The 26608-nt window shown below is 43.6% G+C and overlaps 1 protein-coding gene across 1 annotated transcript in view; it reads left to right on the plus strand.

The window, feature by feature from the left end:
- Positions 1–15757, plus strand: part of Cfap91 (cilia and flagella associated protein 91) — a 39532-nt gene extending 23775 nt beyond the window's left edge. Inside the window, exons 8-14 of the mRNA XM_035444120.1 lie at positions 2296–2412; positions 4168–4239; positions 5373–5519; positions 8235–8456; positions 10665–10813; positions 11516–11607; positions 15582–15757. Coding sequence (XP_035300011.1) covers positions 2296–2412; positions 4168–4239; positions 5373–5519; positions 8235–8456; positions 10665–10813; positions 11516–11607; positions 15582–15757 — 975 coding nt within the window. The remainder of the gene's footprint in view (positions 1–2295; positions 2413–4167; positions 4240–5372; positions 5520–8234; positions 8457–10664; positions 10814–11515; positions 11608–15581) is intronic.
- Positions 15758–26608: the final 10851 nt, after the last annotated feature.

Genomic DNA, 26608 nt, shown 5'->3' on the forward strand with positions numbered 1-26608 from the left:
TGTGTCTGCCTCCCCAGGGTCAGGATGACAGGTGCACACTGCTATGCCGCTAGATGCTGTGTTTGGCTTCTTAAATAGATCTTTAGAAGTGAGACTCGCATCCTTATACTTGCTCAGCAAGCTCTTCACTGACTGAGCACTTCCCCAGCCCACCATAGGCACCTTTGAAAACTTCTTTCTCTTTGGTGCTGGGTATTGAACTCAGGCTTCATGCGCACCAGGCAAACATCTATCACTGAGCTGCAGCCCTAAGCCCTAAGCTTCTTATATAAGTTATAAATATACAGAACACACTGTTCTGCTCTCTGTTTTTAAAGTTATGTCTTGAATATCTATCCATCTGACTATCACCAGAACAGATATCTTACTGCTTTTTACACTTTAAAGATGGATTGTTGTATGCAGTCAAAATATGGAATTAGCCCCCTTCCTAGTAGATACTTAGGCTGTTTGTAGATTTTTTGCACCGAGCCCAGTGCTCTAGTGACTTGCCTGCACTGTTTGGTAGATAGATATGGGACTGATGTTCTTAGACACAGAATTGCTGGACGACAGCCTGGGTGCTGTAATGGACTTTTCTTTTGGCCATCTGTTCACAAGTAATGACACAGAGACTTATTATTAATTATGAAAGTTTGGCCTATAGCTTACGCTTGTTCCTAACTAGATCTTATAACTTAAATTAATCCATATTTTTATTCATCTATATTCTTCTATGTGGCTTTTACCTCTATCTCATTCTGTGTGTCCAACTCATTCTGCACCTGGCTGTCTTCTCTGCCTCTCTTCTTCCCAGAGTCCTCTCTGTGCCTGGAAGTCCCGCCTATACCTCCTGCCTAGCTATTAGCCAATTTGCTCTTCATTAAACCAATCAGAAGGCAAAGACACATCTTCACAGTGTGCAAAAAGATTACTCCACAAGGTGTGCATTGATCATTTTGATGACTATTGCCCAATTTTCTTATATAAACATGTTTCACCAGTGCATACAAATGGCCATTTTCCCACATCCTTGCCGACCTTCAGTCCTGAACGACTGATGCAGTTTTGTGGAATGACTGATGCAGTTTTGTGACTTCATGTGGTGTCGCCCAGGGCTCTGCTCTCTGAGCTCCCCAGCTGTTGGCATGTTAATACCTTCCCACTGCTGTGTCTTCACTGCTTCACAAGCAGTGGCTGCCCAGAGTGCATGTCATTCACTGCTTAGTTTTATTTTAGACAAATCCAGAGGTTCTTTTGTCTATTACAGTAAGGAGGTGCTAAATTCCATTTAAACTGTGTACATGTTTACCAGTTTCAACTTTTACTGTTGTATTGTTTTTAAACATCACTTGCCTGTGTTTTTATGACAAATACATTGCAAAAATGATTTTATGACAAAAATTAACTAAGGTTTGGCTTTAAATCACGACATAAGAACTTGGTACTTTTAAATTTAAAGTATTTTCCTATAGTTAAAATGGAATTGCTGAAATTAACCTTATGTATAATTTTAACAGACTTCTGGTGATATAAAAGGTGATATAAAAGGTGATTCAAAAATACAGAACACACACTCTACCACCAGGAAACGAGCTGCTTTTTTTTTTTTTTTAATTCACATTCATCCAGACCAAAGGGAAGGTCCCTCTCCAGTTAGAGACAGATTCTGTTTAATGTTCTCCAGATCCTCTGTAACAGCAAGATATACAAAAAAAAATTTAACCACTCGCTACACAGGAGAATCTCCTATTTTTGATATTTAAAAAGAATAAATTAGTAACGTGTAAAAGCAGGAGCTTGGACTTACCCACATGTGCACACAGGACAGGACCTTTTTTTTTAAAAAAATCCCACAGATCTTTGATGGAAACTGATACAAAAACAGGTAGGGGCTGAAGAAATACCTCAGCAATTACTGCTCTTGAGAAGGACCCAGGTTTGGTTTGCTGAGGATCAGGATTCAGTGCTCACAATCACCTGTTACTCCAGTTCCAAGGGATCAGACTCCTGCTTCTGACCTCTGAAGGCTTCTGCACACACACAGTGAATATATGTACACTCTAGCATGCACACACACAACACAGAATTAATTAATGTATATTTAAAATAGATGCCGTGTTTATTCAGTGGTTAATGAATTCTTAGAAATGTCATAGCACATGGTGGTAAATACATGCAACCCAGCCAGAACTTTCTTGGCTAACCTTGAATATAGACATAGGGACTTGGATTGATACCCAGATTTACAGTCTAGATATGGCACTGGGGGAGGATAGAGAAATAAGAGATGGCATTTGTTGATGTTTATTTCAGGCAGTGATGGATAAGAAGAAGAAAGTTCTAGAAGGAAAGAAATCTCTGCGATTCCTGCAAAAGAACCCTCTTCCCAAGCCTCGGCTCCCAACCCCCACATTGGAGATGAGTTCATATGTAAGTCTGAGACTTTCACTTGAACACCAAGTTCAGGACTGCAGTCAGTTCATGCTTAGAGCAGTTTGAGTTAGAAAAGAATACAGCTAGCAGTGTTAGTGTCTCAAAACCAGTTCCCTCTCTTTTACATTTCTTTTGAGGTGTATTTGGTTTTTATTGTATGTGTACGGGCATTTTGCCTGCATGTGTCTGTACAGCATATGTATACATTAACCATGGGGGGGGCAAAAGAGGAACTGGAGTTAACAGATGGTTGTGAGCTACCATGTGGGTGCTGAAAATGGAAATCCAGTCCTCTATGAGAGCAGCCAGTGCCCCTAGCCACTGAGCCATCTCTTCACCCACCCACTGCCAGTTCCCTCTTAATTTGTATATATCAGACATCTAACACATACAAATATAATTCATATGAAATCTAAATGTTCAGTCTTTTCAAGAGTCAAGACACAAAGAATGAAAAATAGCTATTAGAAGTAACCTCCATATATGTTACCCCCCGAAAAAAAAATAGAGGAGAGGAAGGAAGGGGACTAGGGAGAGGAGGAGATAGGGGAGGGGAGACAGAGAAGGTGATAATCTGGCCGGGCATGCTGGCATACCCCTGTAATCTCAGCACCGGGGAGGCCAAGGTAATAGGATCATTCAGATGGCTGCCACGCACATTCGGAGATCACGGCAAGTGGGTGAGAAGTCTCCAGGTTCTATCACTTTCTTCTGTTGGGGACCCCGAAGAGAGAACGACTGGCCTGTCCCACGGCTGAGCCAAGAAAGTGTCCCCTGCAGACTCTGTGCATACCTTTGGGTACTCATTACACTCCTCCATGGCCCTGTTGCCTGTTGCTTGCCTTTACACCCAGAGGCCTTAATTACATTCCCAGGTTTATCTTTGCTGATTTTACATGCATATAATGTAGTGACAGGACTTCCATTCTGTCTGCTCTAATTCCTCCCTTATCCTCCTCCACCATGGTTTCCTCCCAATCGCATGTGCTCTTTTTCAGCCCACCGAGTCTGGTAAATGCACGGCACAGGGCCATGTAATGGAGCATGGGAAACTAACTTCTCAGGGATTACATCCCTGAAGAAAACAGTCCCCCACCCCCTTCCTAACACCATAAATCAGTTTCTGTAGCTGATGAGTCTTACCCACTATATTCTGACTTTGCCACGTTAGCTAACTCATGTGGAAAGCACTCGTTCTAGCTACTCTCTTCATTGCTCATAAGCAAACATGAAAACCCCATTGTTAAAGGACATTATTAGCTGTACTTGTGGATTCAGAATGATCTTGCTGGGAGGGGCTCCATGTGCAGGGCTAGCTTGGCAGTCCCATCATTTCTTTCTTTTAGGCCTTTGTAATGGTGTGTTATTCATAATAAAAATGATGAATTTTAATGACACAGTAGGTAATATTTGAGACACTGTGTGTTTGATGACAGCAGACCCACATCGTAGTTCTCTTTCAATTCTTTTGGCATCTACCACAGTCGTATGCCTGAAATAGGTCCTCAAAAAAAAAAAAATGTTTGATGCACTGGTCAGTGGTGGCACATGCCTTTAATCCCAGTACTGGGGAGGCAGAGGTGGGTGGGTCTTTGTGAGTTTGAGGCCAGCCTGGTCTACAGAGTGAGTTCCAGCCCAGCCAGGGCTGTTATAGAGAGAAACCCTGTCTCGGAAAAAAAAAAATCAAAACAAAAAAATGTTTGCTGCTTGGGCAGCTGCTGTCCTCATGCTGATTCTCCTTTGTATCTTTAGGAGGAAGGAGAGATAGAGATGGCTGTGATCTACTTGCAGAAATTACTCCGGGGCAGAGTTGTACAGAACATGGTGCGTAGGTCAGACCACTCCCTCGACAACGGACGATGGAAACTGTGTCTGAACTTGCTGCTGAGGCAAATTCCCTACTGCCCCCTGCTCTCCTCTTCTGCTGTACTCTAGAATTAACTCTCTTTCTCTCCCAGTGCCATCCTTGTCCATCTGGGTCACACAAGGTCAAGATGAGAGGTACCTCCTGCCTGTTGTGTGCCACAGTTGTAACTCAGGCTATGTGAACTGCTTTCTTCTTCTGTGGAATTGCTGGCTCCCCAGATTTGCTGAGTCTTGACAGAGCATTACAGCCCAAGAGGGATCCCTAATTTCCTATTATGTCTTAAAACAATTACTTGAGCTTCCACAGTGAGCATTATCTGGATTGTAAACACAAAGCTGTTAGAGTTTCGAAGCCCTGCTATCTGCCCACATCATTTGTGGATATCCTCTCATTTCGTTTTCCCCATCAGAAATCTCACTTTAGAGGGAAGCAATCTGAGTCTGAGGGATGTCCTCTTAACACCCGGTAGGCCCAGTGCTGGTTCTGACTTTAAGCTTTGACCAGATCATCATCTCTGCCACTGCAGCAGGCACACCTCACTTTTAAACACACAAAGCTCTTTTTTGGTTTCCCTCCGGAGGGCTTCAGGTCTTGACAGACTGTGCAGGCTCCAGGGCAGCTGGTGAACACCTTGCTCAATGCTGTACTTTGTCCTCTCAGTCCATGGGACAATCTTGCCCTTCCCTCCAGACAACGGATTGTGTGCTAATGGGACTAGTTCATGGGAAAATCGGGAAAAGCGAACTGGCTTTGAATAGTGCCATTACAGATTTTTATTTTTTCATTTAACAGGGGGCACAGGAATTGAGCAGAGGACTCTAGTTTTGCTGTAGTTGCTACCTTGTCTTTGGGAGGTGGAGCAACTCATGTGAACACACACACACACACACACACACACACACACACACACACACACACACCGTGCATGCATGCACACCTGCACCCATCCACAGAAGGCGCATGGGATGGGGGGGGTCCTCGTTGCTGAACAGCAGGTACAGAATCTGCTACTCACACATGCCTCCCAGCTCACTGTGTGGCCCTTGCAGACTTGGCACAAGGTAACAGGCAAATCTTTGCTTTGGTGCAGATGTTTGAGGGCAAGGAGAAACGACTGGAGTTGATCCTGGAGTTGCGCACCAGCCATGCCCTGCAAGAGGATGACAAGCTAGTGAAGAAAGCGGAGAAGCAAGTGACCCTGGCCCTGCAGCGGCAGAGGAACCTGCATGAGGAAAAGGTTCTCTCCTTTGCGCCCTTTGCAGCTTGCTGCGCCCTCCCCTCGAGGGGTGGTTACTGTCGAATAAGCAACACTGTAATAACATTAGATGAAAAGATTCTAAAAATGCCTCTAGAGCCCGGGCACCCAGCATTCTGCAACAGCCCACAATATGATGTGCGGCGTGCCCTCGCTGAATCGAAAGGTTGCTCTTGTCTTAACTTAAAAACAGAAAGCTTGAAACCAAACCAAACAAATGATTTTTTCCAATTTTAAGATTTTCCCGTTAGCCAGGCGGTGGTGGCTCACGCCTTTAATCCCAGCACTCGGGAGGCAGAGGCAGGTGGATCTCTCTGAGTTCAAGACCAGCCTGGTCTACAGAGCGAGTTCCAGGACAGCCTCCAAAGCTGTCTCGAAAAACAAAACAAAACAAAAAACCAAACAAAAAAAAATGCTTTCCTAAACATTGAGTAATGCTGCTGAACTCCCTTAAGCCTGGGCTTAGTGGAATCACTAAATGAATAACGAAGAAAAAGTAACATGGGAAAAGTACAGTATGAGATTTCTTTTAAAACATTGACATTTATTGCAGAATTTTGGAACCACATGTGAATTGCTCTTGCTGGTTAAACCACCCATTAAATATGTCATTGTCTCACAAGGTTTGGTGACTTTTGTCAGGTTCTCTTGCTCTGCTGTCTGACAAAAACTAACAACAGCAAATCTCCCACCCCACCCAGCATTCATCTCTCTGTGCTTGCTCTTAGTGTTATGACTACACTGTAGTTACTTACTCCTGTTCCCAGACATCTGTAAACCAAACCTAAACATGAATCGATTTGCACAATTTAGTGTTAAAGTAGTGTGCCTACTGCAACATTGTTTGACCTACTTTTAGTAAACACACACAACTCTCATGCTATATGGGAATTGAGCACAAGTAATAACCAACTTGGGAATGGCAACAGCTTTATGTTTTTATATGACATCAATGCCATTGATGTTCAGTGGGCTCTGGGGAGTTACAAGGTCGGAGGTGAGGCAGTAAGAAAGCCACAAGCCATGCCACCTAAAAGTAGGACTGGTGAAATGTGAAGATAATGTGACCTGGGGTGTCTGATTCTGGTGGTCCTGGAGCCTTGGAGATGTTTGGACAGGGAGTAGAAAGCCACAAAAGCAGTAGACCCTGAGGTGGGGTGGGGAAAATGCCCTCCTTGGCCTTTTGAGGCACCTGGGGCTAAGCCAACTGTGCAGTGGGCATTCACGCCAGCCAAGTGAGATGGAAAGGTCTGTTGGGAAATACCATCACTCCTCCAAAGACTGCTTAACTTTGGTCTTATTAAGGTACCCAGCACAGGGGTCCGAGGGACAATGTGCTGCACATGTTTAGCAATGCTGCTCTCTTTACCTTTTTCTATTTCCGTGGGAAACTTGAGGAAACACAATTCCATTTTGTGGTGAATTAATGATACAGTTGCAGGAGTGATACCTCCCAAGCCCTTTCACTTTCAAATTGCACTTCCCTACCTGAACCTTTCTGGCTACCTTTCCTGGAAAGGAAGGAGGCTGGACATGAAAAGGCATCTGTGGACCTGAGGTTAGCACCCACCCCTACCCTAGAAGTGGGAGCACTCAAGTCTACAGAGACAGGGAGAGAATTCACCCTCTCTGGGTTGAGTATCCACTGTTGATACATGAGTGAGCAGTGACGAACCCTAGCTTCACCCTTTCCAGTGCCCCAGTTAAAAAACAAGGTTCCGGGGCGTTGGTGACTATGCCTTTAATCCCAGTACTCAGGAGGCAGAGGTAGGTGTGAGTTCCAGGCCAGCCAGGTCTACAGAGTGAGTGCCAGGACAGGCTCCAAAGCAATACAGAGAAACCCTGCCTTGAAAAACAAACAAACAAACAAACAAGAACAATGTTGAACTTCAGGGCTTGAAAGTACATGTGCAGGATGTGGATGAGGGAGCTAGCCTAACAACTGCTCTTGACAGACAGCCTCAGCGTGACCTCATTGCCAGAGACCTGAGAATATTCCTTCCCTTTAGACACAAACCAGAGAAGGCGCAGAGCAGAGGAGAGCAGAGCCATCAGTGTTAAAGCAGCACATGGTGGGAAGAAGGGAGAATGTCCCTTATGGCGGGAACAGGGGAGGGAAGCAGGTCTTAAATGTGTTTCTGTGCGAAAGCCAGGACACGATGTCCACACATCAGTGGCTTACTCTTGGCCGAGCACTCCATGGGCCCCTTATTTTACCTCAATGATACACGGGCATTTAAGCTTTATCTGGGGCTGTTTCAAAGGTGATTGCTAATAGCTTTGAAGTTATTAAAAAGTCTAAAAATTACCAAGGTTTTCCACTTTCATGCTATTCAATATTTTAAAGCTTTTCAAGCTTGTAGGAGAAGACCATGGATTTAAAAATTAAAAGTTCTCATGAGTGAATTTCTAGATAGTTCTATTTTATTAAATTGAATCCAATGTTATCTTTATCGAGAAGCTTCTCTTTTTCCTTCATGTGTGACTTTCTGCATAAAACTGAGAAAAATTACATTGTGTGTGTGTGTCGCTCTGAGAAGGTTTCAGTAAAGGGTGGGGTCACTGGGGCCTATCATTCCCAGTCAAGGCTGTGGTAGCAAGAAGTAGCCTTGCTTGGTCGCTCTGAGTCAGTCACACGACACTTACTAAGCACTGCTCTGAGAGGCGCTCATCCTTACAGCCTTTTTTGTTTTCCAGGTGTCAGTCATTGAAAACCATCTAGGTGACCTGGAAGGACGAGTGCTGGCAGACATGTTTGACTTTCTGTCTAAAGAGCTGGTGAGACTGCAGGAGGAGAGGAGGATCCATGCCTTTGCCATGCTAGCTGAGCGCCAACGGCGCATGCGGGAGGCGGAAGAGAGTGGCCGAAGGCAGGTGGAGCAGAGGCGCATACAGCAAGAGGACCAGATATTTATGGAGGCAAGTGGGATGGAGGGTGTATGTTAATTCCCTAGACTCTGGGGCCTTGAGGGAGCCAGGGTTAACCAAAGACATCTCATACTGTGATGTCTCCCAAAATCATACGCATATTTCATGACATAAAATGGGATTTGTGTTCTGTTTTCATTTTATTTAGCACATATGCAGAGTTTTCACTCTACACTAGGAAATACAAGGGCATTATGGGTACTCTGGAGGGAAGACACAGGCAATTTAAATAACACAAAACATGTGCATAATTATAGAATTAGAACTGCCATGAAGGGAGCAAGTGAGGCCAAGAATGGGCCCTTGCTAATTAATTATGGCCAAAGGGAGACACAATAAGAAATCAAGAATGATGACTATAGTCTATGGCTTATGCAACCAGAAGCCGTAAGTGTAAGTGGAGAGGGGGAGGGTCAGGGGTGGAAGTACAATTCAGCTGAAACTTAGTTTGGGACAGCCAAGTGGAAAAGGCAGAAATTCCTATCACATCTGGAAAGGACATACAGGAGTTAACAACATTCTCAGCCTGACTTAAGGACCACTTTGTGCAAGCACATGTGTGGCCGGTATTGAACTCCCCACACCTCTATTTTTTTTTTTTTTTTTTTTTTTTTTTTTTTTTTTTTTTTTTTTTTTTTTTTTGGTTTTTCGAGACAGGGTTTCTCTGTGTAGCTTTGGAGCCTGTCCTGGTGCTTGCTCTGGAGACCAGGCTGGCCTCGAATTCACAGAGATCCGCCTGCCTCTGCCTCCCAAGTGCTGGGATTAAAGTCATGCGCCACCAACACCCAGCCACACCTCTAGTTTTATAACCCAGGTATCCAATGTTCTATGTCACTGTTGATGCTTGCGATACTTCCTGTGTGTGCATATGTGTGTATGAAACAAACAAGGCTAATTGGTTTTGCCTGAGATTACATAGTTTGAGAGCAAAATTCTAAAGCTAAGTAAGCACTCGCTGGTGTTGATTGTTTTGATTGCTCTTTACTACTCTTTACTCTTTTGGGGGACCCACTACCCAGCTCCCAAATAAATCATACAGCCTTATTATTTATAAATGCCTGGCCTTAGCTTGGCTTATTTCCAGCCAACTTTTCTTAACTTAAATTATCCCATCTATCTTTTGCTTCTGGGTCTTTTCTTTTTCTTACTTCTGTATATCTTACTTTCACTCTCATTCCGTGGCTGGCTGGGTGGCTGGGTGGCTGGGTGGCTGGCCCCTGATGTCTTCTCTCCTATTCTCTTGAGTCAAACAAATGCAGCATAAACAAAAACAACACCTCTTTACATCATTAAGCAATTGTTCCATAGTATAAACAAATGTAACACACCTTAAAATAATACTCTACAACAACTCAGCATGATGGTCATGAAAGTAGAAACAGGCTGTGGTCAGGAAGGATCCGATGGCCTTCTTAGGTACTAGCAGCAACTATATGGACACTGGTTTTTATCCTAATTCATTATATTGAACATGTATATGCTCTGCATTCTATTTCATGACTTTAAGAAATCTTCCAAATGAAATTAATGATAATTCAGTAAATCCTTCAGTGACCTGGGATCATTCTACCTTCTGCTCTGCAGCCTCTAAAATGTGGCCCTTGTGGCAACTTAAGGTGACTACTGTCATCAAAGGTTTCGTGTCCATGAAATAAAACATAAAAAGAGAGAAAAGGAAGAGAAAAGGGGGAAAGCTAAGTCTTCCTTTATAAGAACCTTTTTGAGAAGTTCATATCACCTCAGTGTTCTTTTGGTCATGTGGCCATGACTAGACCCTATAGGAACTAGGAAATATAGTCCTAGGTACTTGTTTGCCCGGCTGAAATCCAGAGGTCCGGTTATCGAAGATAAGAGACAGGGTATTGGGAAACATTCCCTAGCCTCTGCTGCAGTTGGGTGGCTTAGCCACGCCACACAACTGATAAGAACAACCAGAGTCCAAACCAGGTTATTGATCAGCGTTTGTTGTAGTGCTTTTTACCAGCATCTAAGTAGGACCCACAGTTATGGGATGGGCTAAATGGGTTGGGCTGCCCAGACAGCATAGGTAGATGGATGAGAAATAGACTGGTGACTTAATGACTGTGAGATCATCAAGCTATGTTTGTGCGGGTTTTGTCTTGTTTACAGTAGAAATTCTTAAGCGCGCCCGTGCGCGCGCGCACACACACATACACACACACATATTAATTTCTGCAGGTGATTAAAGTTCACCAAAGTACGGTAACCTCCTATCTGGAAGACATCATATTGAACACTGAAGAGAGTACTGCGGAAGAACAAGCCAGAGCAGAAATTGAGAAGATCGCTGATGAAATCAATGACATCGCTTATGAAATGGAAAACCGGTATGTAGGCATCATGGGAAAAGGCTGTGAAACGGATGACGACACATTTATTGTTATTCAGTCATAATCTTTTAGGCACTTAAGGCCCCACCAGCAATATATAAGCCATGCTTTGGTGTCCGTTGTTTTACTAGCATAACTCACTGGAACTGAGCATGCCCATCCCCGTCTTGGTAAGAACACTGGGGATTGATTCTCAGTTTGCCTCTATCCTTCTGGCTTATTTCCATCCTATACATCCTCACAATATAAGAACATAAAAGCAAAGTAGACATATGTATTTGACATTATTTGGACTTAATCACAATGTTTTAGACTTCCAAGTATTTGCTGAATTTTTAACATGTGCATCATAGCAGGCTGGACAGGGTCGAATTCTAATTATTTATTTATTTATTCTTATTACTTGTGAAGCCAAACAAGCTTTCCAGGAATGTGCTCTTTCAGATCATCCAATCAAGGGAAAGGGGATGGTGGCATTGTGTAGGGAGCCGTCCGTGCATTCTCCATTACAAGATGGCGCCTGCATCCGGCAGGCGCCATCTTGTAATGGAGACTGCAGGGACGGCTCCCTACAGCATTGAGGAGTTTTTTACGCAGGCCATGCAGGTCTTGGTGTCTATCAATAGCCCAAGCAGAGAAACCAGGAGTTCCTTTTTTATTTATCTGCTTGTTTGCTTGTTTTTGTTTGCTGTTTTCCAGTCGAACATATCTTCAGTCAGAGGAGATTGTTGCCGAGTTGGTTTACAGTTTTCTCATCCCAGAGGTGCAAAAAGACTTCGTCAAAGAGAAAGGTAAGGGTTGTAATTCTAGACAAAGGTGTGGGGAGTTTTGAAAAACCCAACCACCTTCAGCAGGGGGCAGGATCGGATCCAGGCAGATTGGCAGAGGGTCAAACTCCACCTTCTTTAACAGGAAGTTCTCAAGTTCCCAGCTGTGACACACAGCTGCAGCCTTCAGCAGGCAGGGCTCAGAAATGGTGTGTACCGAAAAGCAGGGGTGCCCCAAGCATCTAAGGACACTCTGCTGCTTCCCGGGTCACTGTAGTGTTTCCCTAGGGCAGCATCTAAGTATAACAGTTTCAATTTGCCCTTTATCAAAAACAGCCTGTTTTAAAACAATGGTGTTTTTAAGTAATAGAAAAGGAAAGAGTATGTCTTAAAAAGAAAAGGATTTGGGGGGCTGGAGAGATGGCTCAGAGGTTAAGGGCTCTGACTGCTCTTCCAGAGGACCTGAGTTCAATTCCCAGCAACCATATGGTGGCTCACAACTATCTATAATGAGATCTGGTGCCTTCTTCTGGTGTGCAAGCATGCATGCAGATAACTGTTTACATAGTAAATAAATAAATAAAATCTTTTAAAAAAAAAAAGAAAAGGATTTGTAAGGATTGGGGGCTGGAGAGATAGATTAGTGGTTAAGGGTGCAGACTACTCTTCCCGAGGACCTGGGTTTGATTCCCAGCATCCTCAGCAGGTGGCTTACAGCTTCCTGTAACATCACCTGCAGAGGGATCTGACACTTCTGACCTCTGTGGGCACTTGCGTTCATATGGACATCCTCCAGCCCACATACACATAATTAAAATAATAACAATAAAAATATTAAAAAGAAGAAGAAAAAGATTCTTTCAGAACCCTCACACTGTGGAGGCCAGGTCTGATCCCAGAGAAGAATGTCATCATGGTGACACCATGGAACAACAGCACACAAGCAGTTAGCTTGTAAAAACCTCTGGAGAGATTGAATTAGAAAAGCGTGACATTGATTAAGGACAAAAGACTAGTGAGTCTTGTGCTCACTTCCTTTGCTTTTATTTTTTTTAAATTAAGTCTATTTGAGCCCTTACAATGTATATTAAATAAATACACATTGATTGTTTTTGTACAAAAAAAAGACTAGTGAGATTCCAACGAATTAGATCAAAGAATGTTGATGTTTTACATACACATGGTAGCGTAATTTTAAAACAGGTACTCTCTAGCCCTCAACAGTTTAGTCTGCTTACGGTATCTTTTGTGTTTTTATTTTATTGTAATCAGTATATTTACACACATCCTGGCCACTGTCCTTAGATTCCCAGCAGTGTAAGTGTTGGACAGCAGGGTGTGTGTGTGTGTGTGTGTGTGTGTGTGTGTGTGTGTGTGTGTTATGTTTTCATAAAACTACGTACACACAAAAGATGGCTTGGCTCCCACCATGCACTACAGTGTCCATAATGGCAGAGTTAACCATTCAGACCAAGCAAAATATATTATAGCTGCTATGTTTTTAAGATCCTTGAGAATTAATGGTAAATATTAGGCCTTCTTTAGAGGCACCTTTTGTAAGGGTATTTGAAAGAGATGGAAGAAAAAAAATGGGCTCAGTACTTATCAGTTTGCAATTTCCTCTGGGAAGCAGGAGCAGAAGTCACAATGTTAGGTGGCTCACAACCCCCTGTAACTCCAGCTCTGGGAGATCTGACACTTCTGGCCTTTGAGGGAACGTGCATTCATGAGCACATACCTATAACACATACATATAAAAATTTAAAGATGAAATGATTTTAAAAATCTTTCTCAAATCTCCTTCTGGGCCTAAGGAAAAAGATTTGGAGGGGCATAGTGAATGTTGGGAACCCAGAGGCAATTAATTGTGAGTGGGCAGGTTGGGCGAGTCCTCAGATTTTTACATAACACTAATTTATTTATATTTTACGTTAATTTCCTTCTACATATAGGCAGAGAATGAACACTTGGAAATTTCACTTCTCATTTATTTATTTGTTTATTCATTTATTTTTGAGATAGAGTCTCTCTATGTAGCTCTGGCTATCCTGAAACTCTCTATGTAGACCAGGCTAGCCTTGAACTCACAGAGATCCACCTACCTCTGCCTCCGGAGTGCTGACATTAAAGGCGAACACCACCACAACACCTAGCTTTGTTTCTCTTTTCAACTAAGAGAACTGTACTTTTTACACGCACTCTCTACCCAAGACTAAGATATATTCATAGGCCATTTGGAATTGTCTTATTCTTTTAAAGATTTATGATTTATATTATCCTCCCCTCCCCCCTCTCTCTCTGTGTGTATGTGTGTGTGTGTACAAAAGCAAGAAGACTGTATCAGATCCCCTGGAGGATACAGGTGGTTATGAGCTGCCTGACATGGGTGCTAGGCACCAAACTTTGGTCCTCTGGAAGAACAGCAGGCACTCTTAACATCTGAAACCTCCCCCTAGCCTGGTTACCTCACTGTGCACGCCAAGGTCAGGGTAGTTCATTCAGCATTAGAAACTGCACAGTATCTTAATCTCTTATAATAGTTATAGGTGTATTCTCATTTTTCTGTCAAGGAAATTAGTGATTGAAAACAAATAACTAGCAGGGTTGAGTCATGACCAATGTGGTCCCAAAGGCCCTGCTTTTTCAACCATATTACTGAAAAGTGGGGTGATCTGCTCTGCAAAATCACCCCATGTAAAGAAATTGATACCCCAAAGAATACACGGTACTTTTTATTTTCCTTTTGGGGAGAGGGTCCCATTTATTATATAGTCCAGGCTGGCCCTGAATTAGCAATCTTCCTGCCTTAGCCTCTTTAGTGCTAGGATTACAGGGATGTACCACCATGCCCAGCCCATGGTACTTCTTACTGTCCTTAACTAGCTAACTGTATGGCTTGGGACAGATTACCTAATTAATCACCCTGTGTCTACATTCTTCTAAAAATAAGACTGCTTATAATATTCTCTTTTAAGGTTATGGTTGGATTAAATGAGTGATCACACGTCAACTGCATAAAACAGTGTCTCGCACAAATTAAGGACAAGTGCAGATTGATAACATCACCATCGTTATCAGCATGAGCACCCATCCTTCCCAAGGGCTTCAGCATTTGCTATTGTCTGCACAAAAGCTTAGTAATACATGCTCATAGGATTTGCACCCAGGACCACCTTCCAAGCTCATTGTCTTAGCTGTTCTGTTGTTTCTGGGCCTTGGTGAGGCAGAAGAAGGACAGGAAAGTGTAGCTGAGGAAAGATGCTCAAGCCCTGGCCCCACCATGAGAATGAGAAAGGAATGACCCAGAGCCAAGATGTACTCTTCAAAGTCAGGCTCCCAATGATCTACTTCCTCTACTAGACCCCACCTTATAGTCCATGCAATTGTGACTCAATAGATTCTTTGTTATATAATTTTTTATTATTTTTTTTTAAAAAAACTTTCAATGATGAAAAATATCACACACCAAAATTAACCAGATCCAAAGTCTATATAATTCAATTAATTTCTATAAGGTTAGATTTGGCATTTCGATGAACTCATTGCTGAAATTAGAACCCTGATAACCCAATTACCTCTCAATAGTGCCACAGCTGAAGAATACTTCAAATGTAAAAGATAGCAGGTCTGGTTTCCTTTTAGAAAATGTCCTTCTAAGGCCAGGTGTTGGTGGCACACACCTTTAATCCTAGTACTTGGGAGGCAGAGGCAGGTGGACCTCTGTGAGTTCAAGGACAACCAGGACTGTTACACAGAAAAACCCTGTCTCAAACAACCAAAAAACAGAAAGGAAGGAAGGAAGGAAGGATGGAAAGAAGGAAGGAAGGAAGGAAATACCCTTCTAAAACACACAGTGGGTCATTTTAATTGAGTACAGTTAACCCAAAGCAGAAAATGTATGTTTTGAAAATTAACAGGTTTTTTTCACTCCTATCTTAAAAACACTGGGGGATGGTTTCAAGCAGAAAAGTAAAACCTGTCCTGTTGCTCTGGTTCAGTGAGGAACGCACAGCGGAAGCACATTCTCGCAGCCCATGACATCATTCACACCTACACGGAAGCTGTGATCCACAAAAACGCCAGGGCGGAAGAGCGGAGGAAGAAGAGAGAGGAGTCAGAGCCGGATAAGGCCTCAGTCTCTGAAGACCAGACTCCAGGCAAGGAAAAGAGTTAGGTGAGCCTGATGTTTTCACCTGGAAGGGAGCCCCGGAGGAGGAGGAGAAGCAGCTCCATTCAGCTTGGGGCCCTACTCAACCAAGCGTGATGAGAATGGACTGTCTGTTGTTTAAAAAAAAAAAAAAAAAAAAAAAAAGACTGAAGCACTTCCATGGCAACTGGCTCATCTCGTCTAGGTTATGCTACCTATTGTTGTGTTTATTAGAAACCTAGAGTTGGTTCTCTAGCAATTGGATTCTTGCTACCTGAAAAGTAAGGCTGTAGGGTATTTTTTTGAGGGGGTTCCTGTAATAGAAGTGTACTCCGTTCATGAATAAAGCATCATGGAATGTGTGAACATTGTTTGCAAAGCTTGTTCTCACAGGGGTGGACAAGGTGCAGCATGATGCATTTTGCTCCCGTAAGCACAGCCACAGCATGGTGCAGAACCTACCAAGTTCAACCCAAACATCTGCAGTGCGCTCCAGAGGCTGGTGTTAGGCTAGAACTAAATGTTCATGTGCACAGACTAAGGTGGTCATACTGGGCATGGGGCAGTTCAGTCGGGATATAAAACAGGAGCACACTGGGTGGGTACAGGACCTGCCTAGCGTATATGACTCACATTCCAGAGGCTAGACTAATCTCTCGTAATGATTTTGTTGGCTTGGCTTCCAGAAGCCCCCTTCCCCTCCAAGATTTTCTCACATAGAAAAGTTAACATACTCAGAGACTCTCCGCTGTGGGTCCCTGGCGGGTACTAACAGTAAGTATGCAAGCCATCCCAATACAGATGTGTTTTACCAGTCAGGGCCATTTTTACCTCAGAGAGCTAGTTGCTTGGTAACACAGTTGATATATAGCACGTTATCTACCTGGTTACTAGGAGAAAAGAGCTGAAGAGGCAGTCCATCGAGAGAAGAGTCCCGCATGATCCACGGTTGGTATATAAAGCATTTGTCAATAAGAAAGATAAGACAAAATTGTAAAAGATGTTGGCAGTAAGCCAAAGAGAAACAGAGCAAGGATCAGAAACAGTGCTCACAGCCTACAGTGTCTGCATGTCACCTTTGTCCAAACAAACTTTGCATAGAACATGTTCTTCAAGGAAGAGAAGGCAGGGCACAGAGAGAGGGTTCCTCATGGAGAGGCGACCACGGTCAATGTACACTGCAAGTACTTATGAAGATGTCACATTGGAACCAGGTTTGTACACTAATGCACAACAACGGACAACAACAACAATAGAAAACTATTCTTCATAGACATGTCTTCCCCTGACTTCTGTGAGAGTCAAGAGTATGCATTGAAAATATTTAAAAGTTACAAAGCAATCTGATATACCTCGCCCGCTTTAAGACAACTCTAGAAAGGGGGGTGGGCAGGCAGAAATGTGTGTTATATGAATCAAATGTAGGCTGCATACACTTATGAAAGCATGGATTCTGCTTCAAGCGCCTACCTTGAGTTCTGACCTGAGTTGCCTCAATGATGGACGGTGTCCTGGATGAGTATGTTAAATGAATCCTTTCCTGTGCTCCCCAAAGTTTCTTTTGGTCACCGTATTTGTCACAGCAACAGAAAGCAAACTGGGGGCATGTGTCCTCCAAAGAAGAAAAAGGAGAAGGTCCCTGTAGTCTACCCCATGTGAATGTCAGCTTGGACCGCACACACCCAAGAAGATGTTAAGAGATTTTGAGAAAGACCACTGGGCGGCCTGATAAAGTCCTTGGCTTCACCTGGATTTACACCATCAATGTGTCATAAATTTAGTTGGCTGAGTGTGTTTATATTTATATTTATGTTTTTATAAAGTTTTACCCAGGACCCTGACTGCCTAGGCTTGCCTCCGGTGGGTGCCTCAGGAACCATCATTGTGACTGCAGCAGAAGGTAAGTTGGAGTAGAGGTGAGGGCTTCAGTTTCCCCTCCTTCCCAGCCATGCCTCGGGTGACTCAGGCTCACCCACCGGGGATCAGTCTGGGTATCTCAGTAACTGCCCTGTACAGGGCATTTTAATTGGCTTCCAAATGAAGCCCTGCCTGCGTGAACAACGAGGCCTGGCAGCCCTGCGGGGAGCCTGATACAGAATATCCAGAGGAAGAGAGCCCAGACAACCCTTCAGACCTTGGGTAGGCTCCTGACTCGTTCTGGATTCCCCCATTTCTGCTGTGAATAACTTGCCATTTTTATATGAGGTGTAAATCCAGACCTTTGTGTCTTTGGGAGATGATAAAGCCTATAATGATTTACCTGTGGCTCCAGGACTTCTGGCCTGGTGCCCCACCTCAGCTGGAAACCTGCCCAATCTCCTCAGCTACAAAAGTGCCAATCAGTACCGGAAAGACCTACCACTGGTCATGGAAATAAATGTCCCTTTTCAGTCTTCCCAGCCACTTAGGCTGTGGTCCCCAGGACCCAAGACATAACCCCATGATACCGTCCTGCTACCCCAGAACTTATTGGACGGGCTGTTTACAGAGGGACTTCAGTCCCTATTTCATTTATTCTAGGTCCGTGTTGAAGGCCAAGGCAACCTTGTGGGCAGTGGAATTTATTAGCAACAGCTTCCCAGCTCTGGAAGGTTTCCTGCTGGGCCACTTCCCTGCTCCTAGCTGACCTTCTAGAAGGATCTGAGGGAAGAAAAAGCTCTCAAAACCTTCCCAATGGTCAGTTGCCTGCTCCCAGACAGCTTTCTGCCCGAGGTTGCAACTGTAAAATCATACCTGTCTCAAAGCCATCTCCTTCATTGTCCTGTTTCTCCCTCCTCCTCACATGCCCGTGCCATAATTCAGCACCTTTATGTTGCTGTCCAGGAAAGACATGTTTGGAACTGTAGACTCAAAGACACTTTATCTCCAGTGATAAACACCCTCAGAGAGGCAGACATTGGCCCAGAATTGGGGCAGACACTTAAAATACCCTTACCCTTTTATGGTTTACAGTGACGACAACTATGAAAAACAGCGAGGGTGTATAACAAGGGTAAATACGGTAATCTGGTCATTGCTAGTTCAGGTGCTGGACTTGGGACTTAGGAGTGCCAACTGGGGCCTCTTACTACATTGGACCTGGAGTGAAATGTGGACAAGAAAAACCATACTTCCTATGCCCAGGGACACCATATCCTAAGATTAGCCAAGAAGGAGAAGCAGAGATACTGCTCATTTTTCTAGCAAGAGGCTCATTTCCTCTCCCTGGGAACCTGACCTTGGCCCATACAAAACACTACAGGCTAAAGCAAGACCTCTGTGTACAACCAGGCAGCCACTGCAGGTGTGTTGAGCTCTGAGTAGAGCCATCAATCCTGATTCTTCAAAGTGGACCCCAGGGGAGAAATCCAACAAAAACAGGGACCGCCAAGCAGGTATGGTTTTGCTTTCCTTCTCTTTCTGGGATTCAGATGCCCCATCTCTGCACCGAAGGTTTACGGGAACACAGCTGAGGTCTGAGGTCAGCATGTGATGTAATATGGAGAATGGTGGGAGCTGGTTCTTTCCTCTCCTCTCTGGGTTAGATAAAACATGAAGACAGTTGCTGAACGTGGAGCCCAGAGTCCCTTCTTCTCGGCCTGCATTTGTGTTTGAGAGGAATCATCAAAACAGAAGCTTACTTCTGTATGTGTTAGCAGGAGTTAGATGGGCAGCCAACCCCCCTGTAACAGGGTGAGTCCCCGACTTAGGAAACACCACTGCTGAAAACTGTAAGAACCAGGAACAATTAACTCTGGCTCCTGGAGCTTGTCAGGTTAGTGTTTCCAGCCCCCAGGCCCAAGGACAGCAGCAGACAGTCACAAGGCGTCACATCCTCATTGGCGGTGGTGTCTCAGCACCCACTATACCTTGGCACAGTGGTCAGCCCTGAACTACCATGTTTTCTATCTCTGTAAGGAACGACACTTTGCCCCCATATCAGAACCATCCCTGTGTATGCTCAGCACCTCCAGGCCCCTTCTCTTCCCCAAAGAACACCCAAAGACACTTTTTTAAGACCCCTCCACACCTAGAGCTTCTTAGGAGACACCTTCAAGGCCACCAAACCTCCCCTCTGCATTTCAGGTGTGGTGCTGTCCCTTGCATGACTGTTTTTCATTGCTCCTGGGAAGGTGAATGGCCACCGCCCAGATGAAAGGTGGCTAGACTATCTACACTGAGATAAATGTTTGGTCTCTAAGGATGTGACCGGAGTCTAAATTATTCTGAGCAAGGTCTCTGAGGCTGTGGCTTAACCCAGTTGGCAACAGGAAGATTGCTTATTGTACCACCAAGTACTTGCTTAAAAATGCTTTAGTTTCATGGTGAACTTAATCTAAACTGGCATCACCAAGTTATAACTCATAGGCCACATCAGCTGTTTTTTTTTTAATCAATAAAGTTTTATTGGAACATGATGTCTCATGGCTGCATTTGCCCTATAACAGTGGAAGCAAATCGCCCTTCACAGAAAACATTTGCCAGGCTGGCCTCGAACTCACAGAGATCCACCTGCCTCTGCCTCCCGAGTCCTGGGATTAAAGGCATGCGCCACCAACGCCCTACCGATAATTAGCCTGTTTTTGTAGGTGGTCAGTATCTAAATTAATGATTGCATGTTCCTTGTAGAAAAAAGAAAAAGCAATGTAAATTCAGCTAATTTCCCCTTTGATCATCCTGCTGGTCTTTTTTTTTTTTTTCCATTCATTCATTTAGCTCATAAATAAAGTCATGCACAATTATGATACATAATACAGTATGTTCACAATGGCATGGCTAAATTAAACCAATTAACATGTTATAACACACATATTCATCATTTTTGTTTTGAGAGCACTTAAAGTATACTATCTCACAACTTTTAAAATATAGCATATTGTTATCAACCATATTTATCATGCTCTCAGTATACCTCAAGACTTCACAGAGTCCATGCCTTTTGTCCAACTGCATCCTTCTGATCTTAATCCCTGGCTCCACCCAAAGCAACTGGCAGGATGGGCATAGACTACAGGCTTTGCGTTCATGTCTGTATACACATACTAACAGACAGAATTGTTGCCTTGTTATCCTCATTCTGTTTCTCCACTACACATGACATAGAGCTTTTCCATAGCCACATAAAACCCTATCTCATTTGAGATATTTGGGTGTATATTTTTAAATTATTTTATTACCTGCATCTATTCAGTATGTATGTGTGCACACGCGTGCATGCCATGGCATGCACGCAGGAGGGCAGAAGACAGCTTGTGGGCGTCAGTTCTCTCCTTCCTCTGTGAGTTCCAGGGAAGGAACTCGGCTTGATGGCAAACACTATTCCCTGCATATGTTCACTACTTCTGGTCCTTACAACCTTCCTGCTGCCCTCTTCTGTAAAGATTCCTGAGCCTTGGAGTTGGAGGTGTGATACAGCTGAGCACTCCACTGTCTTATCATCTGTATGCTGACCAGTTATGAGTCTATTAATCACCAACTGCAAGAAAGAACCTTCTCTGATAAAGGTTGAAAGATACACTAATCTATGGGTATAAAGATAAGAACTTGGGGGACAGTTTAGTATTATGTCTACTTGGCAGAATACTAATCTTGGATTCTCCTCTAGAGCCTATGACCTAGACAGTCATGGGTTTTGGCCCAGTTAATGGTACCTGGTATGGATTCTGCCTTGAGAAGTGGACATTAAATCCAATCAGAAAGTTTTTGCTTACTCCCATAACATGCCCTGCCACTATTGCACCAAAGGGCATAAATCACCAGGCCAATCTTTATGGTAGCTTGCCAGGTTTAGTTGCAGGGGAGGACTGTTGATGACTTTCCCCGCAGGTTGCATGCATAAAATTTCTCAGTACTATTAAGGCTAGCTAATGGGGATGAAGTTTCCGGGTCAGTACCAGCTTGACTTCTCCGTGTCTTAAGACTCAAGTATGTAGTGTCTGTAGCAATAGTCTTGCCATCAAGTTCTGGAGGGAAACCAAGAAAATGACAACAGCCTGTAATGTTTACAAAGGGTCTGTGAAACTACATTGACAACTTGGACAAAAGTGACCCATACTTCTGGGTCACTTTTAATAAAAGCTCTGGGCCTTTTATTTTATAGCCTATGGTGCCTGGGGGGAAGGCATTGTCTTTCCCCTTCTCCCATTATAGAGTAGCTCCATTTACACTCTTTATTATATGCATGTATTTTAGGAAGCTTCCATAGAACTTGTTTCCATGTGACTTTTCCAAAGGTCTTTAGTGACAGTTATCCTTCCCCATACGCCCTCCTCTACCTTGCCTTCCCATCTTGCACCCCATTTAACTCTTCCTATTCCATATTCCCATTTCCTCTTCATACTACTTTTTTCTAACCCCCTTTCTTGAAATCCCTCCTTCATGCCCCCTTAGTAATTTTCTGCCTTCTATGGGTACTCCCATCTAATGAGTCAGAGCCAGCATCAACATATGAGAAAGATAATATAGCATTTGCCTTTCTGGCTATATTTCTAGCTCCATCCATTTACCTTTAAATTTCATTTTTCCTTACAACTAATAGTACCTCATTGTATCTGTATACTACATTTTTCTATTCATCAGTTGATAGAGATCTAAGCCATTTCCATTTCCTAGCCATTGTGAATTGAGTAGTAATGAATATAGATTTTATTTGCCCTGATTATGAACTGAAAATGGGCATTCTTTTTAAAAATATTTACCTTTACAGCTTTGTGTCTGTTCTCGAGTGTCCATGTATGCACCATGTATGCAGACAACCACAAAGATCAGAAGTATGTGTGTCCTGAAACTGAGTTATGAACTGTTACATGGGAGCTGGGAGCTAAACTCTAGCCCTCTGCAAGAGCAGCATGTGTTCTTAACCTCTGAGCCTTCTCTTCAAGCACAGATGAGCGTTCTTTTTATATAATTCTGGGCCATAGTGTTTTTCTTTTCTTTTTTGCAATTTTTAGTTTTTCTCTGTGCAGCCTTGGCTGTCCTGGAATTCACTCTGTAAACCACGCTGGCTTTGAACTCAGAGACCCACCTACCTCTGCCTCCTGAGTTCTGGGATCACAGGTGTGCACCACCACCACCCAGCCTGAGTTTCTTTTAAGTTTCCTGTACATACCCTTAGCTCATCTTTTTTATTTGTTTAGTTTTTTGAGACAGGGGCCTATGTAATCCAGGCTGGCCTCAAACTTGCTATGTAGGTAGCTAGGGCTAGCCTTGAACCTCTGACCCTCCTCCCTCTGCCTCCTAAATGCTGACATCACTGGTCTGTAGCTCCATGCCCAACCTTAGCTCATCTTGTATTGAGCCTTTTTCCTCATCTGGAGGAGCCTGTTGCTTATACTTGGAGCTAATGTTTTAGTCCAGAGTTGCTAAGTTTCCTCCAAGTCAGTTGTTGAACTTGTAGCATCCTTCTCAGCATTGTGGTGTCTTGATTGACGTGACTTTCTACTCTGTCTTTTTCGGGGAGGCTTATTTGAGGAGGACTTCTTTTTTTTCAGCCTCTGGGGTTATGGAGATATTCTATCAAATTTTTATCATTTAAAAATAAGTTTGTAGTTAACATGGAATGTATTTCAATGGATTATTCTGGTACCATTCATTTGAAGGTCCATCTCTTCCTGACATGTTTGAAGCATTACCTTTGTCACATAGTAAGACATTTTGTCTTCTTGGAACCTCCCCTGAGCCTGTGCCACAATGGATTTCATATTTTCTGATTTTTCTTCTGGATATCTATTTTGTTTCAGTATTTTATCTGGCTACTGTATTGAATTTAAAGGTTGCAAAAGATTCCTTTGGAATTTCTGGATAGACAGCCATATTTTCTATGTACAGTAAGAAATTGTGTTCCTTCATTTCTTACATAGCTTAATTTTTTCTTACTGCTTTTTTTTGACCTTTATGCATAAAATGAACAACATCTATGACAGTATTGGATTGGTGCATTGGACCAAATGGTCTATATACTATACTTCTTTGTTTAGTTTTGAGGTTGATTTTTATTTTATTTGTATGACTGTTTTGCCTGCATGTATGTCTGTGCACCACGTGTGTGTCTGGTGACCTTGGAGGCAGAAGAGGGCAATTCCCTGGAACTGGAATTGAAGATTGTTGTGAGCTGCTTTGTGGCTTCTAGGAATCAAACCCAGGTCCCCTGGAAGAGCAGCCAGTCCTCTTAACCACCGAGCCATCTCCCCAGGTCCTGCTATACTATAATTCTAAGGAGCTTATACATGGAAATGTAACATTCTTGCCATGTTCCCAACTATAATTTCATATTGTAAATTCATATCTCCTCTGTGGGAACCTTCTCTGTGGGATTCCTTGAATGGTTGACTCCATTTTCCTTTAGAGGATTTCAGTACTGACTAGGACTGATCACACCGGCAGTATAAATTGGAACGCAATTCAATTTGCTTATGGGCTTGACGGGAATTCTCAAAGCAAATGTTTATTTCTATGCCACCTGGAACCACACCAGGAAAGGCTATGAACTGCTGTGTTGGCCTCTGTGGCATCACACTGAGGCAATAACCCCGAGGACACCCTGGTTCACACTGAAGGCCATGACCTGACCCACCATGCCTCCTTAATCAGGCTTCGGCCTCCTGTGTTCCTGTTTCACCGCAGGCTCCAGATCTGGAGGAAATAAGCCTGTCTGTACAATACTGGTGATAAAACCTGGATCCTCACATTACTGAGAAGCTTGTTTGTGTATCAAGGTCCCTGGGAAGTGGCCTGTGTTGCGCTCTATTCCTGTCTATTCCTCCTGGTTAACCGAGAATTTTAAAATCCCGAGTAGGTGTTGCGATCTAGCAAATGCTTTTTAGCATCTCTTAGTCTCTCTGTCTTCTTTGTGAAGAGGAAAAGAAGGAAAAGACCTCCTCAACCTTTTTGAGTTCAGAGTTGGGACACTTCTATTCCAACAGGCTATTGAGAGAGTACTGAGAATGCTTGTGAGTTCACACTCACTCCACAGACAGAATGCAACTCTACAGAAAGCAGATCTCTCAAAGCAGTAGCTTGGAACTCTGTCTTATAGAATAGTTCTAAGAAGCAGAGTGCAGTAATAAGTACTTCCCTGCAAACCAGCACTTAGGAAGGCAGAGACAGAGGTAGTCTGTGTTGTGTATGGCATGAGTTTGAGTCTATCGTGAGCTCACAGACAGGCCCTGGCTTAGATTAAAAAAGAGTTTAAAAACAAAGAATAGGCTTTGTTAGAGTCGTTACAAGAGGGGCGAACTGTTTACAAATGGGATGAGCTGAGGGGAGGAGCAGTGGGTCCCCAGAATCTGTAGGCCCCACTGATGGTGCTGAGCTGAAAAAGTCTGTGCTGTGTGTGTGTGTGTGTGTGTGTGTGTGTGTGTGTGTGTGTGTGTGTGTGTGTGTGTGTGTGTGTGTTTTCCAGCCTGTAAAGGAAGAAGAAGGGAGTGGAAGGGGAGACCTTTGTTCTCTGTGGTTGCTTGTACTGGTTTTAGTGAGCAGGAAAGGGCAGCATCTTCCTCGGTTGCCACTGCCTTCACTGTGTACAGTCTTCAGTACCTCAGGGAGAAATATTTTGAATCGTGAATGGACTCTCTCAGTTGGATGGCTCATCCCAAGGTGGATGGAAACAGAAATGGCCCAACAGTCAGTAGGACTTTCAGAAAGGAGACCCTTGTTTTCCTCCTGAAAAAAAAGGCAGAAATCCAGGGAAGAAATGACATCCGCTCGATACTTGATGGCACTGTGGTGATCTGTACTTAGCCTCAGAGCCACTCCAGGCTCTGGGGTGGGTGCAGGCCCTGGGGTGTAAGTGAGACCTCTTTTGCACATGGGATATGTCTGTTAGGAGGAGGCTGGAAAAAACACCCCACTTCCTAGACCCCGCTCACCAGCACAGCCTTCCTGTGGAGAATAGCTTCCCTCTGGTCCATGAGACAAAGAGCAAATCCAAGCCATGGGTGCACAACTCTGTCTCTCTGAGCCTTACACAGGAGTCCAAGCATAAAACCATGGGTGTTGTGGCACTACACATGTCCATAAAAGACAGGCACTAAATCAGAGTTCACTGTGTCCTACTAGACGCTCGACAAGGGGTACAGGGTGTACTTGTTCTGACAACGATGCCAGCTTTCCCCTCTGTCCAGTCAGGGTCACATGCCTTCTGGTCTCTCACATCTGTTGACTGGAGTCCAGGAAGCACAAAGGCCAACTTTCATTGATAGCAGCCTAACTGTTTGAATGACTTGGGATTTGCCATTTAAATGACCTCTGGAGGTTGTCTCCATGCCAGGGATTGGGGGGTGGGGGGTGGGGGTGGGGTGGGGGACACACACTTTCTGTTTACAATACTTGAACCATTTCAAAACAATTTTACCTCCATAAATTTTGTGGCACTATATCCATCTATAGTCCAGAATAATCAGCTAGAGGGGGGACAACAGGTCCAGCAGCTTACTGCCTTCATTAAACCACACACACAGCAGAGCCCCTCAGTTTTCCTCATTCCTTGCTTTGCTCATCTGCGGATAAACCCTGCTCTGCCCACTTCATAGGCATCTCTACATGAAGTCATGATTTTGAAAGAATGTAAACAGCAAAAGCTTCTGTAAAGGTAAGTTAATACATTTACCAATCTTCTCCCTTGGTTGGACAAAGCTGGTGGTTGGGTAACTTTACAAGCTCCGCTTTCCAGCTTCTGTCTTTAAATATTTCCCTTTGCTTCTTGTTTTCTTACTATAATAATTTTTTTTTTAGCAATGCTAACTTTGAATTCAGGGTCTCATCCATGGTAGGCAAGCATCCTACACAGAGCCACACCCTCAGCCTCTTAACTAGTTTTTTAAATTAATTTTCTTCTTGGACCATTTCATATATGCATACAATGTATTCTGACTACTCTCTCCCCCTAACCTCTTTTATTTA

The sequence above is a fragment of the Cricetulus griseus genome, chromosome 4, assembly GCF_003668045.3.
Source record: "Cricetulus griseus strain 17A/GY chromosome 4, alternate assembly CriGri-PICRH-1.0, whole genome shotgun sequence".
Taxonomy (NCBI): Eukaryota; Metazoa; Chordata; class Mammalia; order Rodentia; family Cricetidae; genus Cricetulus; species Cricetulus griseus.